The 17,494-nt window shown below is 32.6% G+C and overlaps 1 protein-coding gene across 1 annotated transcript; it reads left to right on the top strand.

The window, feature by feature from the left end:
* Nucleotides 1–833: 833 nt before the first annotated feature.
* On the top strand, nucleotides 834–11,153 carry LOC148597946 (uncharacterized). The gene is made up of 5 exons (XM_088562133.1): nucleotides 834–3,886; nucleotides 4,925–5,061; nucleotides 6,896–7,249; nucleotides 8,458–8,630; nucleotides 8,930–11,153. Exons 2-5 carry the CDS (start codon nucleotides 5,028–5,030, stop codon nucleotides 9,380–9,382), a joined length of 1,014 nt encoding a protein of 337 aa, XP_088418259.1. The 5' UTR covers nucleotides 834–3,886; nucleotides 4,925–5,027; the 3' UTR covers nucleotides 9,383–11,153.
* The last annotated feature ends 6,341 nt before the right edge of the window (nucleotides 11,154–17,494 follow it).

Below are 17,494 nucleotides of genomic sequence, written 5' to 3'. Positions count from 1 at the left end.
TTATACCAATTTGCAGTATATAAAAACACGTAAAACACCGAGGCTTCATTCTTTGCATTGTTGCATATAGTAGAACCTCTCGTTGATGGATTTGGCTTCCTCTTTCGATAGATTTGGTTATGAGTACTTTTTGTATACAATTAATATTTTGATTATGATCTTCCTACATGTTTGATTTTAATGCTGCTAATGAGAGGTTACTCCTTGAACCACGTGTACAGCATATCAAAATTTACAATATATAATACTCATAAAATATCATCAATATCAAATAAAATTTAAATGTGTGTTTTGAACAGCATTTGCATTTGTCCATTCACCTATTTATTTTTAAATAGTTATTGGGGACACTTATTTTAATTTTACATTCTCTCCGCCATATATAATTTCCGGGCGATGACTTTTTGTACTCATCATTCTGCAACCCACTAATTTTCACGTGCATGTTACCTTATAGCTCTCCGCTTTCGTCATATATGTTTTGCGCCGTTTAGATTCGTAACATTTTCTTCCATTTAATGTCGGTGTGATTGATTGATTGTTGGGGTTTAACGTCCGAGCAGCAATATTTCAGCTATATTCAAGCGATTTGTCGGTGTGAAAATTACTCTTAGTTTCAGAATTGTTATGTTTATTAAAATTAAGTGTTGTACATCGTTTTTAGAGCCAGCTCTTCGTTAGATCCAGCTCCGCAAGAATTTTCAGAAGAGCCGGTTCTGCTTGAACTGTTCGATGATAAAAAGACGCCTCTAATCAGTTCTGGGCGATACGGTAATGCTAAATTATTTAGATCAAATATTGATTAAATGCGCTTTATTCAAAAAGTGTTCATTGCTTTTTTTTGTTTTTTTGTTTTTTTTGTTTTTTTTTTTTTGAAAACTTCAAAATCAGATGAAGAGCTTTAAAGTAGATGCATATTTGCAATTTACTGTAAAACTGTTTCAAAACTGGAACATGAAAATTAAAGAATGCTATATAAAGAGCAAGAATATGGTAAATATGTCAAACAGACGACAGTCCAACCTGGATGAAAAATGTCAGCTTAATGCACCCATGGGTCCTTAATGAACGACGAGGAAACCCTCGCACCACAGGGCAGGCTGCAGCTGGCATCAAAATAATATTATACGCAGGTATTACATAAAAATTGCCTCTAGAAACTCCAGCAACATAAAGTCAAATATAAGTGAAACGAAGCAAGACATACAGAGGCCAGAAATTCTTAAAAATCAAACTAAAAAGTAATGCAACAATACAGAAACACTTTAACGACCACAAATTTGCATTCATGTCCGTATCAGTAGAAATAGAAGTGTAATTAAAACAATATTTCTAGTTGGCGAATTATACATGTAGGAATAAGATATAATTGTGGGTTCTATATTTCAAAATAATCTTCAATTACATTAGCGGCCCTGAATATACTAGTTAAGTTTAGTCCAACAATACTTTTGTTTATAAATGACAGTTTGAGAAACGTCTTTTAACATTTTTAGGTTTGTCAATTTAAGGAAAAAGCTTAAAATAATAGTAAAAATTGATAAAAAGAATCATTTCATATCGAAGACTGGAATGTGAAATTGATTAACATTCATTTTAAACTATATAGTGTTATAAATGGAATAGAAAAAAGTTTACATAGAAGATTATGTCACCCAATATTCTTAAATATAGCAGTCAATTTCATTAAGAGAAACTGATCGAAGATGGAATTTTTGTTTGTTGCGATTTATACGTTTGAAAGGTTTTGGTAACAAGTTCCATAGAATTTATGCATGAAGATCTTGACATGTATCCGGTTGCCAGAATATTATCATTTAGGCCGATAAGTATGCTACTGTCCATTGCTCCAATCGGACAGTTAACCGGTCTGTCAGGTTGGAGACTTACTTTCTTTTGCTTGAAGTTAAAACAAAAACTTAATCAAACTTAGTCAATTTTTCGTTGATTTCCCTCTTCTTTTGTTCATACTATATGTATCTCAAATTAAAGACTTCAACCAGTCAAATGGGTAATTTCCCGTAATTTCTTCAATTGTTTTCCCAGTTTTAAACCACCTAATGATATTTTGCAACCTAATTCCTTATTTTATCATTGCAACACATATAATTGCATATAGAGACTTTGCTTATTAATAGTCATTCATACTTGTAAATAATTTTCTATTAGTAAAAATACACAAAAGTTATCAGAATGACACAAATAAACATTGGATTTATGTTTTTATACATTTAATTTTCAAAAAAAATACCTAAACTTTCGTATCCAACAAATCATTTGTCAAAAATGGCATTGAAATAAGTTTAAATAGCAATGTGAAAAAGTTATTTTGTACTGACAAAACTCCCCTTATTCGTCACTAAACCAGGAAAAAAAGGGGTAGAATTCAATGGACTTAACACTTTGTAAAGAAAAATTTTCAAACGAATAGAAACCCAAATGACTCTTTCGTAATTATTTTTTTTAAATGACAAAGGGATCTCGATATTGTTTATTAAATGCTGTACCACACACACATATGTAAGGTAAATTACTCGTTGTGTTTTAATAAATTATTAGAATTATTGATTTTATGCATATATATATATATATATATTCGCAGATAAATTTTGATTTGTTTTACCCACGAAATGAAATCCCCATCAGAAATGTATGCTTTTACAGTATTTTTTTGTTCGTATATTACAGAGGTCCTTATACAGATTAATTGATCAATATGATTATGTTTAGTTTTGATTCAAATCAATGGAATGTAAACTTATAACTCATTATCGATTCTGACTTTGACTAAGGAAATTCCTGTTATTATGTCAATTAATTTGTGGGAAAAACATGCATGCATATGCTTTTTTACTATAACATTTATAACAACTGCAGCAATTGTACAATGTAAGTAAATTATTATCTCTGTAAAAACATAAACGTTTATAATTCATGCTCATTGCTTAAAAATATGATTTATTTATACAATCTGTGGAAACAGTAAGGTCTGATGGCGGGGTTCCAGTTTTTTTTTCTGTTTTGTTAATATTAGATTTATCATTAACCTGTCAAATCTGCACCATTGCATGCGCATAAAAAGCTACAAAAAGTGTTGGAAAGAAATAGTGATGTACCACTTTTACGATTTCTTCTATCCCATAAACATGAGTTACGTCCTATTTACATGCAGTTGTCGTTATAAGCATTGTATTGTGCAATATTGCAAATCAATTCTATGTTTCACTTTATCATGTTTTTGCCAAATAAAAAACAACTTTGTATTATTATATATCTACTGAAAAAAGAATATGTGTCTGCAAATTGTATCGGCCTTTTCAAATCCTAACTTGGGCCAGTACCTTAAAGAGACATTCGTTTTATTTTATAATATGTTGCTACAAGATTGAAGTCATCACTACAGAAGTACTATGGTCGTCATCATGAACTCGTGGATCGTTATGGTGTATCCATCTGATTTATTCAACGGGTCATAGTTTTCCTTTCCTCGTTTGTCTACCCCGGACTTGACTTTTTATGAGCAACTCGGCGAGTGAAGGACGCTTACCCTACTGGTGTGCACCTGGTCCATGCTCCCAGTTTTTAGTGGAGTCCGAGTTGCTCATTTGCTTTTGTTACTTTGTATGTATGATTTTAGTTACTGTATGTTCTTTGTTGTGTATGTCTGTTTTCCATGTCGGGTCTTTTCCCCTGGATTACATTCTTTTCATTACCGCTATAACCTTGGTTCCCTTGATTACTATTTATAATGTATGATTCAGATATATATTTTATACGCACGTCTAGGCACAAACATTGCTTGAACAGAGATAAGAGATGCATAATAAGAATGAAAAGTGGTTTAACGTACTACAACATATATCATAACATAGCTGATATTTTAAAGGTACGCAGAATGTCTTTTTAGCGTTTTAACGTACTGCAACATCTATCATAACATAGCTGATATTTTTTAATGTACGCAGAGAGTCTTTTTAGCGCATTCAAATTGCAAAAAGATAGTAAATTAACAAAGGTTCTACTAGTTTTATTCAGTCACTTATAACAACATTGCTTTCTCTTGAAGGACGTATAATGGTCACCATATCTGAAAGTAATATTTTGAATCAAGACACTGACAAAATCTGTCAAGTTTTCACATTCAAATGAAAGGTCTGAAACCATATTTCTAAGGAATAAAATAAACGTTGTTGGTTTTTGGGGTATAAGCTGTTAGACGCAATTAAAACTGGGAACTCTTAAAATTTTATATTGCATTTTCCTGCCCAAACTATGTAAAATGGTGTTTTGATTTATTATTGTTTGCTGGTCGATGTGCATTATTACAAATATGTATATATAGATTAACGTCTCAAATGCCTTCTTCGCTATCCACTACTGTTCTCAATCGAATCATGATTGATACAGGGAAAATGACATAAGTAAATTAGGGTATGACAAGTTCCCAACGATGTTAGAAATGTCAGAATATTTGGTCGTTCCATTAGCGGGATTCAAACTGTGATGTCTGTTGCACCAAGTCAAGCGCCTAGACCACTATGCCAACTAGGCTACATATGTCTATAGCTTTTGCTGGCCAGGTCATTCCTCATTGTAGGATTAATCTAGGGTTGTAACTAAGTACTAAATATATATAGGCAGTAAAAAGGGCGCATAAAGTGTAATTTTAAAATGATGAATTTGAACTAAAAACAGAGACAGCAAGTGGTTGCCAAACGAGTTGTTTAACTTTAATGTACAGTATGATTTTAATGTCATGTTTAAAGCACTAGAAATCTGTTTAACTATAGCATTTGGTGTGTTTTGTATTTTCTTTTTCGATTTTTGTGTTCAGAAAATAAGCGGTTTAAAATCTTATTTATATTCGTTGAAAACACAAAACATCAAATTTGGTTGTTATACTTGAACTGTAGTTGATTCACAGGTTGTATTTAATTGCATGTGTCGTTAGAAAAGACGAGACCATAATCAAATATTCTGTATATGTTCGTGTGAGTTATTGAAGTATTAACAAAGCTAACAAGAACATGATCTTGAGCTACAAGCCTGTATGGATAACAAGTATGTAAATCATTATCACTAAGTGATATTGTAAAAACAGCTATCGTTACCTGTAAAAGTTAGACTTTAAACTTTGAAAGGGTACTATATTTAACTTCACCAAAATTAGCCTAGCTTTCGCAGAAATCTTGGTTTTCAAAAAGGAGATTTTTCGCAGATCAACAAATGGTTGTACATAAATACGATTCCTTTGCAAAAATAGCTCATACTGGCCCACGATTTCTATAAGGTAGGGTCATAGATTTTGTTCTGACGTTTAATTACTAAGATAATCTAACGGTTACCTCGCTTGGTCCAGGTACACATCCAAAGCAGTTTACGTTAGTGCAGTAAAATTAATTAAATATCAATCTGGAAAACATTGATTATTTTTTTTTAACAAAGAGATTTCAACAAATTATTTTAAGTAAAACATATATGAAATGCGATGATGAATTATTGTATTTGCAGGGTCTCTTCTCTTCCATTATACCAATTTTCTAATACACAGTTTTCCCTATTCCCAGCTTTGTAATATTGCAAGAGTAAATGATCATCTAAAAGCAAACTATATAATATTTAAACTTCAAAATTAATGAAAAATCCATTTTGCTTTCGTTCAAACAAACATCAGCACACATGCTGATGTTCAATTTAAAACAATTTTGCACTGGTAACAAATAATCTCTTATCGAAACATATGAAGGAAGCATAATTTGTTCGACCAGATGCAAATACGACAGAAAATATATGAGAAAACAGTTCTAGTTTCAGTTTCAAACTACAGAAAATATTATTTCTCCTTCCAACCCACTTATATCTTAAGGTTTTATTTTCGCTAGTTTAGCACTTACATTCTGCAATACCAAACAAACCACAGAATTATTTGTCCCTTTTAGATATATAATCTGTACCTCTTAAATGTTACAATTTTTTTCTAACTGTTTTTATGCGGTATCATCGGAATATTTATTTAATGGCTTTAGGTTAGACTTAGTACAATATACATTTTTGTTCATGTACAACAAACAACGATTTGCAATTGATATTAAAATCAAAATGGCCGCGTATACAATTTTAAAATTTGTTTTTTAAAATGTATTTATGTAATAATTTCTTAATTAGTATACATTGTAAATATGGATAATCAAGACTTCGTCTTAAAAATAACAGTATTGAAATTTACTTACGTTCATATCCTACCGGTTCACCTGGTCCATTCTCCCAGTTTTTAGTGGAGTCCGACTTGCTCATTTGCTTTTGTTGCTTTGTATGTATGAGTTTAGTTACTTTATGTTCTTTGTTGTCTGTGTCTGTTTTTCATGTCTGGTCTTTGTTCATGAATTACATTCTTTTGATTACGGCTATAATTTTGGTTCCCTTACTATATCATTAGATGAAGTAATTTTAACATATTAAGTTCCAAAGTAGCCAAAGGGTTTACAGGGTACTGAGGGAGTAAACAATCTCTATATCTACGGACGACATGAACGTATGTAGCGAATTTATTCCCGATAGTAGGGCCAAAATAAAGTGACGTAAATGTGGCGTGTTCGTCGGCATAAAATAAGAATAAGTGTTGATCACACATAACTGTAAATACACACCTGTCATGACATCGGTAGATCAAAAGGTTGTTTATGTTTTCGATTGACAGAACACTCCAAGCTTGAAAAATTAATCCGATTATAATTAACGGTGAAGACAAACAACACATATTTGATCCTATTCACAATCTTTTACTTTTAATCTGCTATAGATAGACGGCTATGTAAACATAATTTCGTCCATTTAAATATCATTTAAAGTATATTTACAAATAGACCTAAGTCCTTACTATTACTTTCCCTTTTAGGTGAATTTCTACCACCCCAGATAATATACGGAGGTAAAACTGACAAGTGTCACCCTGTTTATAAATTCCCGTCTGACTGGGACATAACCCATTCCGAAAATCATTGGGCAAATTCTGATACACAAATGGACTATGCAAAAAACATTATTGTGCCGTACATACGAAAAATACGACGAAAAGAGAATTTGTCAGTAAATCAAAAGGCTCTATGTATTTTTGATGTATTCAAAGCCCAAATGGGAGAGGATTTTCTCGATTTCCTAGAGGAGAAACATATCAAAATAGTCTTTGTTCCAGCTTGCTGTACTGACAGACTGCAGCCCATGGATGTTAATGTACAGAAGGCTTTATTCGGTAATTTTTGTGACAATAATAATCCCACGCCGTAGCCAAAATAATGGCTCTTCCGTTTAACCTCCCCTGTATGGAAGAGTAATCAAGGGAACCAAGGTTATAGCGGTAATCAAAAGAATGTATTCCAGGGACAAAGACCAGGCATGGAAAACAGACATAAACAACAAAGAACATAAAGTAACTAAAATCATACATACAAAGTAACAAAAGTAAATGAGCAACTCGGACTCCACTAAAAACTGGGAGCATGGACCAGGTCACCGGTAGGGTAAGCGTCCTCTGCATTTCTCTAGAAACACCCGCCGAGTTGCTCATAGAAAGTCAAGTCCGGGGTAGACAAACGAGGAAAGGAAAACTATGACCTGTTGAATAAATCAGTTTTTATGGTGTTGATGGATACACCATAACGATCCACGAGTTCATGATGACGACCATAAAACTTCTGTAGTGATGATTTCAATCTTGTAGCAACGTAAGCCTGATCCAGAAGCCTATTTGTTAGAGGTCTAGCGCGATACAAAAAGTCTGCTTAGCTTCGGCAAGCTCTGGCATAACGTATGAGTTGTGATATGAACACTCCATACGCAGGAGCCGAAGGGATGTTGCCACAGATGAAAGGAAAGTTGACAATTCTGAATGAAAAGTCATCACGTTTGTCGTTAAGTTTGGTCAATAGTTCCCGAATAAACACAGCTTTTTTATAGCATGATAGAAAATAAATGGCGTGAAGTAATATTTTTTTCAAAACGAATTTAAGGAGGTAGACCTAGAGTAATTTCTACAAATCAATGGAACGTTTGTATTCAGCATTTTACATCAATCTCATGTAAGCATCAAAGTAACTTTCATTCTGTTTTGATAGCTTACTATGCTTTGGTGAATTGAACTTGATACAAACATATCACTGTATTTAGAGTTGTTTCCCTTCTTTTATTTTTCTGATATTTACCTTAACTCTTGTAGTTATGTTATTACAAATTTTACATACTTGAAGATTTTAGGTCATTTCATAAGATGATTTTTTTTTCAGTTAATCACATTTTTCTTTCTTTGAATGATTTTGAGGTACACATGTAAAAATAGTGGCTCAATGTTCAAATTGGATAAAGTTCTGAATTGTCTTAGTTCTAAAAAAAAAAACAAATAGTGCAAAGTCATTACACTGTATGCCCATGTGTCAAATTTAGAAAGATAAGATCTATTTACAGGTTCTGGGTCATTAAATAGTGAGAAGACCATATTGCTTGTAGGTGCTACTGGATCTGGAAAATGTACACTTATAGATGGCAAGATTAACTATATAACTGGAGTTTCCGGGGAAGATGACTTCAGATATACTTTGATTTCTTATTTCTTAAACAGACGAAGACAACAGACAATTTAGAAGTCAAGTAATATGCTATATGTTTAATTCCTCTTATAATTGAATTATGATATAAATATGGTGTATAATGTGGTCTATAAATTCCAATATTTGAAAAAATTGACATAATGCTTTTTCACGGAGATGTTTTCACTGAATTTATATATTTTCCCTGAATGAAGCAAGTTTATAATTGTAAACAGTCGCAAACCAGGTTATTTCGTATAACATGTTAAAAATAAGAAACATTCCTCAAATATATATTTTGATTGTAGACAATATTAAATTAGTTAAAGATTGTTATTTTCTTATTTCAGACTAAGTCACAAGTCGGATGGATAACAAGCTATGCAGTCAAACAAATGACGGGAAGTGCCGCCGATTATAGTTTGAATATCGTAGATGCACCAGGATTTGGGGACCAAATAGGTTGGTTAATAGATACGGAAGTCGAAAATCGGATTCGAGAGTATTTTATCACTCAAGGGGAACAAGGAGTTACATGTCTTGATTCCATTTGTCTCGTAACACGATCACCAGGCACTATACTGTCCTCATCTGAAAAGCGTCTTTTGGACTTTCTTGTGTCGTTGGTTAGGGAGGATATCGAAGGAAACATATTCATTCTGACAACTAGCGTAGATGGAAATACAATACCCGTGCAAATTTTGAAAGCAAGGACACAGTTTAAAACATTTAAATTTACCAATTTTGCATCATTATCCCAGCTATGGAACAAAGAAGAAGCGTCCTTTGGGAAACTATTCTGACAATTGGGATACGAAAAATTTAGAGCATTGTTTGATGAAATAAAACTTATGGATTCAAGAAGTCTAAATGTACGTTCGTCTTTGGAAGCAACGGTCCAGGAACTGCATCCAGAAATTATTAAAGGAGTGAATAAGCTTCATAAATTAACACAGGAGCAAGAAATCATGCAAAGACATACCTATGATATAGCTGCAAACCGGAATTTCACGTATCAAGTAACAGAAATCCGCATGAGAAAAGTTTCTTTAAATTCCAACACATATGTCAGCAGTTGTCTGATATGTAATAAAACTTGTCATTTTCCTTGTTTTTTCCAAAACGATATGAAAAGACACCGGTGTGTAGTTACGCGGTATGGTTTTTGTACCGTGTGTCCACGAAAATGTCATTGGTCAAATCATATAACAGACACCTTCCGCATTGAGTCATACCCAGTCAAATTAACGAATGATTACTATAATTTGAAGGCGAAATATGCAACTGCGCATGTAAGAGAAGTAAAACAAGAATCGGTACTTTTTAAGAATGAATTGGAATTTAAAGCCCAGAGAACCAAGGTTTTGTCCAAGATACAAGATATTAGAAGATATCTCAACAAATTCATGAAATTAGACTCGAACAGACTTAAACAAAATCCACTTACCGATGTTGATTATATTGAACTTTTGATCAATATGGAGATGAGTGAGCGACAATATGGATGGGAAGAACGTTTACGATTTTTCAAGGGATTTCGTAGGGAAATGGGGCTCGCTGGTAATGAGAACAACTTTTAAACATTAGACCAACAACTCTTTCTCAAATGAAAATTGATAAAAATACTTGAGTATGAATTGTTACCTTATTATCATGTTCTTTCAAACAATGTTATTTTTATCTAAATTTTAACAAGCCATATATGTGTGCGTATATTCTTTTCCCCCTTTTTTTTTTGTTATATGCAGTTTTTTGTATGTTTATTTGTTCCTTAGTTCTGTTTATTTCGTTTTTGTTTTTGTTCGGTCTTTTTCGATATTTCTTTTCTTTGTTTTTATATATGTTTTGTTTTGTTTTTGTCATGTTGGATTTCTTTATTCTTTTGTTTTCTTGTTTGTTTTGACCGGTTTGCGTTTTTTTCATTGCTTTTGTGTATTTGGGTTTTTTTGGTTTTGTTTGCTTGTTTGTTTGTGTTTGCCTATTTTTTTTATTTATACTATGTCTAAGTTGTAGTGATCGAGAATAAGTTAACAGAACCTTTTCTAAAACAGACAATATTAAACAAGTTTAAAAAATTAATTCAATAATGCAGAAATATGATACCATATTTCGGTTTTATCAATGGCATTTGACATATAAAGAACAATATACTTTTTCTGCGGATCTTAATTCAATTTCGAACTATTTATTCTCGTGGCATTTTGTTTCTTCAACAAGTACTCTGTAATGAAGGAAGGAACAAAATTGTGGCTATTGGCTTCAGCGATAGTTTTTCTAGCGTAATTAGCGAATAATTCGCTATCAATTGTTTACAGTGACTAGCCAAGCTTACAGTTAAGTAGGATTTATATTCTATTTTTGCAAGACACTTTCTTGATTTTGATTATCATAACTGATAGTATGGTTACCGAGTGGATATCTCACCACATGTTTCAAGTTTCATGATTGGAGTTTTGTTCAAGATAAAAATATTAATTCATATAATGTAGAACTAGAAAAAATGACTGGAACATTTAATCTTGTAGATCCTTGCACTTACAAATACATGGGGACAACACTCTCCAGTCAAACAGAGTAGAATATACTATTGTTTAATATCAGAAGACTTATATGCATTGCTAAAGAACTTTCGTATAAGTCCAGGATATAGAACAGACCATTTTATAATTTCCTTTACTTTCTCAATATCCTTAGCAAAGCATGAAAAAGGGTATTGGAAATTCAACTCACAATTATTACATGATTATGATTATATCATAATGCTTAATAATGTATTGAAGAAACAGTTCATCAAAACGAATTTCAGGAAACATAGCTGACCCTAAAAACATTGTCTTGTCCTGTAACGACCAAACATTTTATTTTAGATTTTAAAAATGAAAATTGGAAGTAAAACTGTATTTTATAGCATAAACAAATCTAAACAAGAAACGGAAAAAAATAATTATGAAAGTGAGACTTTTCGACAGTTTCATATGTGATGGAATGACAACAGAAATGAAGAGAAACGCTATGTTTGGACAATTTTGTGATGGTGGATTAAATATGAGTCTTTTAGTACATACCTAAAACTTATCGAATCATAGATGATAGTTCAAGGGATTTGGCAAGACGTTACATATCCACAATTTATGAAGTTAGGAGGTTTCAGAATTTTTCAGATGAAAAAAAAGTTACTCGAAACTGTGGATTTGGTTGCAAACACATTTTAGGGGAATGTTAAAGAAGGTTTATGTATTGTCAAACCTGCTATGTATATGAACATATAAGATATACCTAGTTCAGACATTTTGAATTATTCACAAGACCGGACATGGAAAACAGACATACATAACAAAGAACATTAAGTAACTAAAATCATACAAAGAAAATTACAAAAAGCAAATGAGCAACTCGGATTACACTAAAAACTGGGAGCAAGGACCTGGTGTACCGGTAGGATAAGCGTCCTCTGCATTTCTAGAAACACCCGCTGAGTTGCTCATAAAAAGTCAAGAATCTAAATATCGTCCTATACAAATGGTTCATAGAAGTTTTCCTACGAACTTTTTTTCACATAGTATTATATTATCAAACCAAAGGCTTTGAGCATGTTGTAAGGTTATGATGAGACCAATGAGCATTTGTTGTTTGGTTTTTTTTTTTGTTTTTTTTTGTTGTTTTTTGTTTTTTGTTTTTTGTTTTTTTTTACTGTGCTTATGTAAATGATTTGTATAATTAATGTTTTGATCAGCTAAAAAATGCTTACTGGCATTCAATAATGCATATTAGGAAGAGAAAAATTCCTAATATCATTGATTTTAAACAAAAACAAAAATACTAAATAAATTAAGATTTAAACAATGGAAGGAAAACCTTTTCTTTTAAATCTGAATTGTATTGAGCTCCAGGAAAAGTGTTTTACAATCATCAGTATCTTAAAATAAATTGTAACATATATTTATTTTACACATGTTACATATAAAATGAATGTATGACAGAATATAATATTTGTTTTTATCCTTATTGGTATGCATGCATGGAGATGTTTTTTTTTCCTATTGTAAATTATATTATCTATATCAAATGCTCTAGTCATGTGGTGATGTAAGAGGTATTGTTAAAATCCTGACTAAAGAAAAACAAATAATAAAACTTTTGCTCAAATCGAAATATAAAAAAATCATACTTTTAAACCAAAGCTAGTTTTGGTGAAAATACCGACTTTAAAATTAGGGCAATAAATCGGAAACAGCCTTACAGATTTGTTGTAAGTAATGATCATCCACTGTAATTTTTTTTAATCTACAGTATAGCAGAGCAAATGATCTAGCCTAAATATATGCATTTAGTCCAGAAGTGGTTATTGGTCTGCGGTGAATATTGAATTTGCCCTTTTGTTTTATAGATATTAACATTGAATGGTAAACTACTTATTTCGATTCGTTCATTGTCCACATACTTGATAAAAATCTTATACAATAAGGTCAATTGTTGTACATATAGTAACTGTTAAACCAGCAAAGACTTCACCAACATGGGAATAGTTTTTTTATCATAAATAAAGCTATATGTCGTCATATCGCAGTCAACAACTATTGATTGATTGATTGATTGATTGATTGAATAAATGTAGTTTAATGTTATGGAGGATAAAACGTGTGATTAATCAGACCGAACATGTTTTCTTCCATGCAAAACAAGCTGAACCCAATATCTCCGGATATCGAGGTGGTGAAAAAACAAAGTGGAATACATAGATGAAATAATGCCGGAAACACCAAAAAGCATGAGAAACGAAGACCAAATCACACGTACGCAAAATTACTAAAATTTTTATAAAAAACAAGCCAACATAGCTATAATCCAAGGTGAAATCAGGTGCTGCAGATGGATTATCAGTTCTTAAATCTTCGTTGATATTCGTTGTATTCCTCGTCGAAACTCTGGTGAAGGAAAAAACTATTACAGCTGGAGGTCTGGAGGTTGTCTGTATAATAGAACTAAATTATAAAACAAGCTTAGTCATTCGAAATCAAGCCCAACCCTAAATATAGCTCATGAATGGTTTTGACTTTCCGTTTACATCATGTGCCATCCCCATTCACTATAGTCTATATCTCCAGTCCCCATACAAAACTTCCTCATTCCACATAAAATCTGTTGCATTCTTCATTATTTTTTAACATTACAACTTGATTTTATTTATTAGTGATGGCAAAATATATGAATTAAGTTTAATACTGGAGTATTGGATAAAACATTCGGTAAGAAATACTGACTATTGTTGTAATGTGGTATTTTTGTTATTGCCTTTTATATACAAGTTATAAACTATGTTGACATGGCCCTTCATCTTATTGGAGGACATACAAAATACTTAAGTACCCTAAAACTCAAATTCAAATACTACAGCCTTGGCATGTGCATTGCTCTACCTTGTACAATAAACAAACGAACACCGTTTCTTCCAACAAACTGTTATAATAGCAATCATTATATGTGTATTCATTTACCAAATAAGTAATATATATATATATATTAAACACATTTCGATAGGTTAATGAAGTTAGTATCATATATTTCCGGGAGTTACCAATTTTGATTGCGACTTATCCTATGATTTGTCAGTACAATATGTTTGACTTTACATTCCGTGTACTAGACAATATTTCATCAGAGAATATTGCATGTTTATTTTACTTCAATCACGTTGATAAGGGAAAGGGTAACGCCATTAAAGTGGCTTAACAGCAGTTTTTCTTATGCCTTATACTTAGACATTATATTACTACATTTTTCCATGGTAGTGATTAAACCATAGGACGACCTTATTGACCTCTAGATGGGGTCAAAGTTCCATATTTATAACACATTGAAATGGTCGGTGGTTTAATGTAATCTAAAAACACCTTACAGTTCATTTGCGTCCATTTTCTGAAATATATATAATGTCATCATCAATTAAAATATCAGTCTTTTCAGTGATTTTAAAAAAAATGGGTTTTTTTTTAAAGTTGAAGAAAATTTATGTTTGTTTTTGTTTGTTGGGGTTTAACATCCGAGCAGCAATATTTCAGCTATATTCAGACGAAGAACATGAAATGAAAAAAAGGATGGGACACAAGGATAATAGGGTCAAAAAATTTGGATTGCCACTGGAAAAAGGGGGATGGGGGTAAGGTCGGGCAATTTAGACTCCTGTGGCGGAGCGCAAAGGTTCCTACTCCTATCGAATACCACAGCAGGGTTCTTTAACGTGCGAGGAACGTGGCATCTTTCCCAACACGGTGCACCACTATGGTTTGCGGTCAGGTTTTCCGTATTATAGCCTGACAACCCCAGCATGCAACACGCCAGGGGTACCCCATTCCACCACCTGGGGCACACATCCCAGTTGCTCTGTGGGCAGAGCGCCTAGCCCCCGGCTAGGATTCTGAGCACTATTTAGTCGCCTTTTACGACAAGCTTAGCGCTGCTGCAGGCCTATTCTTTTAACACCCGGACCTGCAAGGGGCGAAGAAAATTTAAAAGTGCTTCAGATAAAAAGGTATTCTTAGAAGTAAATGGATAAACTGATAAATTCTGTTCCAATTACATTTTGTGAGCATAAACATGTCTCATACTATATAATTTACCAAAGTTCGAGTTATAAGATTGTTTCAGTCTGTACCCTACTTGTTTTGATGAAGGAGAATGACTTTTACACTTTATATAAAAAATCAAACATGGCTTCAATTGCTAACCAACATGAAAAAAAAAATTTGGGGGGTATAATTAACCATAAAACAAAAGATATTGTCGGTTAAAGATTAAAACGATATCTTAAATTTGATCCAAATGTGCATTGCTCACCAATTCATGACTAAACATGAAATGTAGAAGGAGTTGCAAGCAAATGGTATGTTCGGACAGACGTACGGGCAAATTTTTTCCACGACTAAATTCACTGATGGTATGAATATGTTTATATGGCGTTTTAACAATGCAATAAATTTCAAGAGAATTCGTCAAGTAATGTAAGTGAAGTTGTGGACAATGTATGTCTGGACAGACAAACTGAAACCTACCTGTTTGTGGGGTAATAACAAATTGAAATGTACACTTATTTCTCAATTCTTTTTTATTTTTATTTTTATTATTTTTTTTTGTCTTCGATTATTGCAAATCAATTCATGAATACCTAATCATATGTCATTTTGAAGTGTAAAGTAAAGATATCAATTATTTTACTTGTAGTTGAGAGGCGGTACCGGTAGTGATTTAGGGAGGGTTGATTTTGAGGATGGGATCTTTGTAGTTTACATGTAAGGTACCTCCTCCTTTCAGTCAATGATCCATTTAAGTAAGTGTTGATCCGTGTACAAACGCCTTTTCAATACGTATCTTATTATTTGAATGAACTGTTTGTACGTTGTTTACTGATATCAATTAGTACAAAGGAACAATTTGAACTTAATTGGGGAAGTGCATCAAGATTTTCAAAACGCAACCGAGTATCCAAGTACTTAAATTGCACTCGAGTACACGGCATTCCGATCGAGTATTCGTTGCCATTCCTATCTTTTATATTAAAAATTTTCGACACTTAAACTAGTGTTATCAATGAAATTTGAAAATAGGATGTTCATGAATACCTTTAAAACCGATTACCTCATGCCCCATTCAAAATCATCCATATATTGAAAAAAAAGTTCTACACAATAACTGAGCGCTATATCTAGCTACAGAGTCCGGGTTATGTAAGGTCATGATATGCTGGTATCACGTATCACTAATGAACATTAATTTTGTTCGTTTTTGAAAGAGAGGTCAAGGGAACCAAAATTCGACCGTCAATAGAATACATCCCAATGATAAAAGCTAGACATGTGAAATAGACACCCATAACAAAGAATTTGAAATAACTAAATAACACGTACAACGAAACAAAATAAATGATCAACCCGGATTCCACTAAAAAAAGGGAACGTAGACAAGGTGCATTGGTAGGGTAAGCGTCCTCTGCTCTTTTTTTTAAACGACCACCGAGTTGCTCATGCAAATGTTACGTCTGAGGTAGACGAAAGAGGAAAGGAAAATTATAACACTGTAAACAAATCGGTCTCATGGTACAGATCGATACATCATTACGATCTACAAGTTCATACTGACTTTAATTGTGTAACAACTTAATTCTGTCCCAGAAGCCTAATTATAAGATTCAAACACGGTAAAAAATGTTCGCTTAGTTTTGGCAAGCTGTGGTATAACGTATAATTTGGAATATGATATCACCATACGCATGTGGTGAAGGGACGCTGCCAAAGATCAAAATCAAAGTTGGCGATACAGAATGAGAAGTCATGCTTGACGTATAGTTTGGTCGTGCGTTTTCCTTTTTCGTCGCCCTATAAGAGGAGGATCAGGTATGTGGCTGGCTTCATAATGTCTGTAGTGTCAATTTTTGGGGTAGATGCGAAGTATGAATATATAAAATTGCATGGCATTTTATTATTTATAGTTTCATATTTCATCACGCACTTAATCAATCCGACATGATTATTTTCATCAAAGTTTAATAACTGTTCACATTTATAATATTTAGCCACCAGCCATACTGGGCATTGTATATGTCAAATCACGTTAACGTCCTGAAGCTTTGTTAGCGAGGGGATTATTTAATAGCAATCAATATCTTTTGAATATAATTGTTCTAACAATGCAGATATTCATCTTGTTTTGTTTTTATTTTTATTTTTATTTTTATTTTTTTTATTATTTATTTTTTTTAATCTTTTAAATTTGTTTTTGTTTTGATGGCTTATCAATTTGTTTCAAATAGCATATAGTTACCGCTTCTTCGACCAGCATGTGGTACTACGGAGATCGGTTGACGAGTGGTTAGCTCGGAGTAAAAGAAACTGTGCCCTTGTAGGATGGCATTCCTACCTGAT

This window comes from Perna viridis, chromosome 14 (assembly GCF_037379345.1).
Source record: "Perna viridis isolate PV_CMFRI_1.1 ecotype Kerala chromosome 14, ASM3737934v1, whole genome shotgun sequence".
Taxonomy (NCBI): domain Eukaryota; kingdom Metazoa; phylum Mollusca; class Bivalvia; order Mytilida; family Mytilidae; genus Perna; species Perna viridis.
This window is presented reverse-complemented; position numbering and strand designations above follow the sequence as displayed.

Excerpts from the sequence above, each read along its gene's own strand:
- LOC148597946 (XM_088562133.1), top strand. The coding sequence starts at position 5,028 with ATGATCTTGAGCTACAAGCCTGTATGGATAACAA. Across the intron at positions 5,062-6,895 it reads CAAGCCTGTATGGATAACAA|GTGAATTTCTACCACCCCAG; the intron begins GTATGTAAATCA and ends TTTCCCTTTTAG. Across the intron at positions 8,631-8,929 it reads GACGAAGACAACAGACAATT|ACTAAGTCACAAGTCGGATG; the intron begins TAGAAGTCAAGT and ends TTCTTATTTCAG.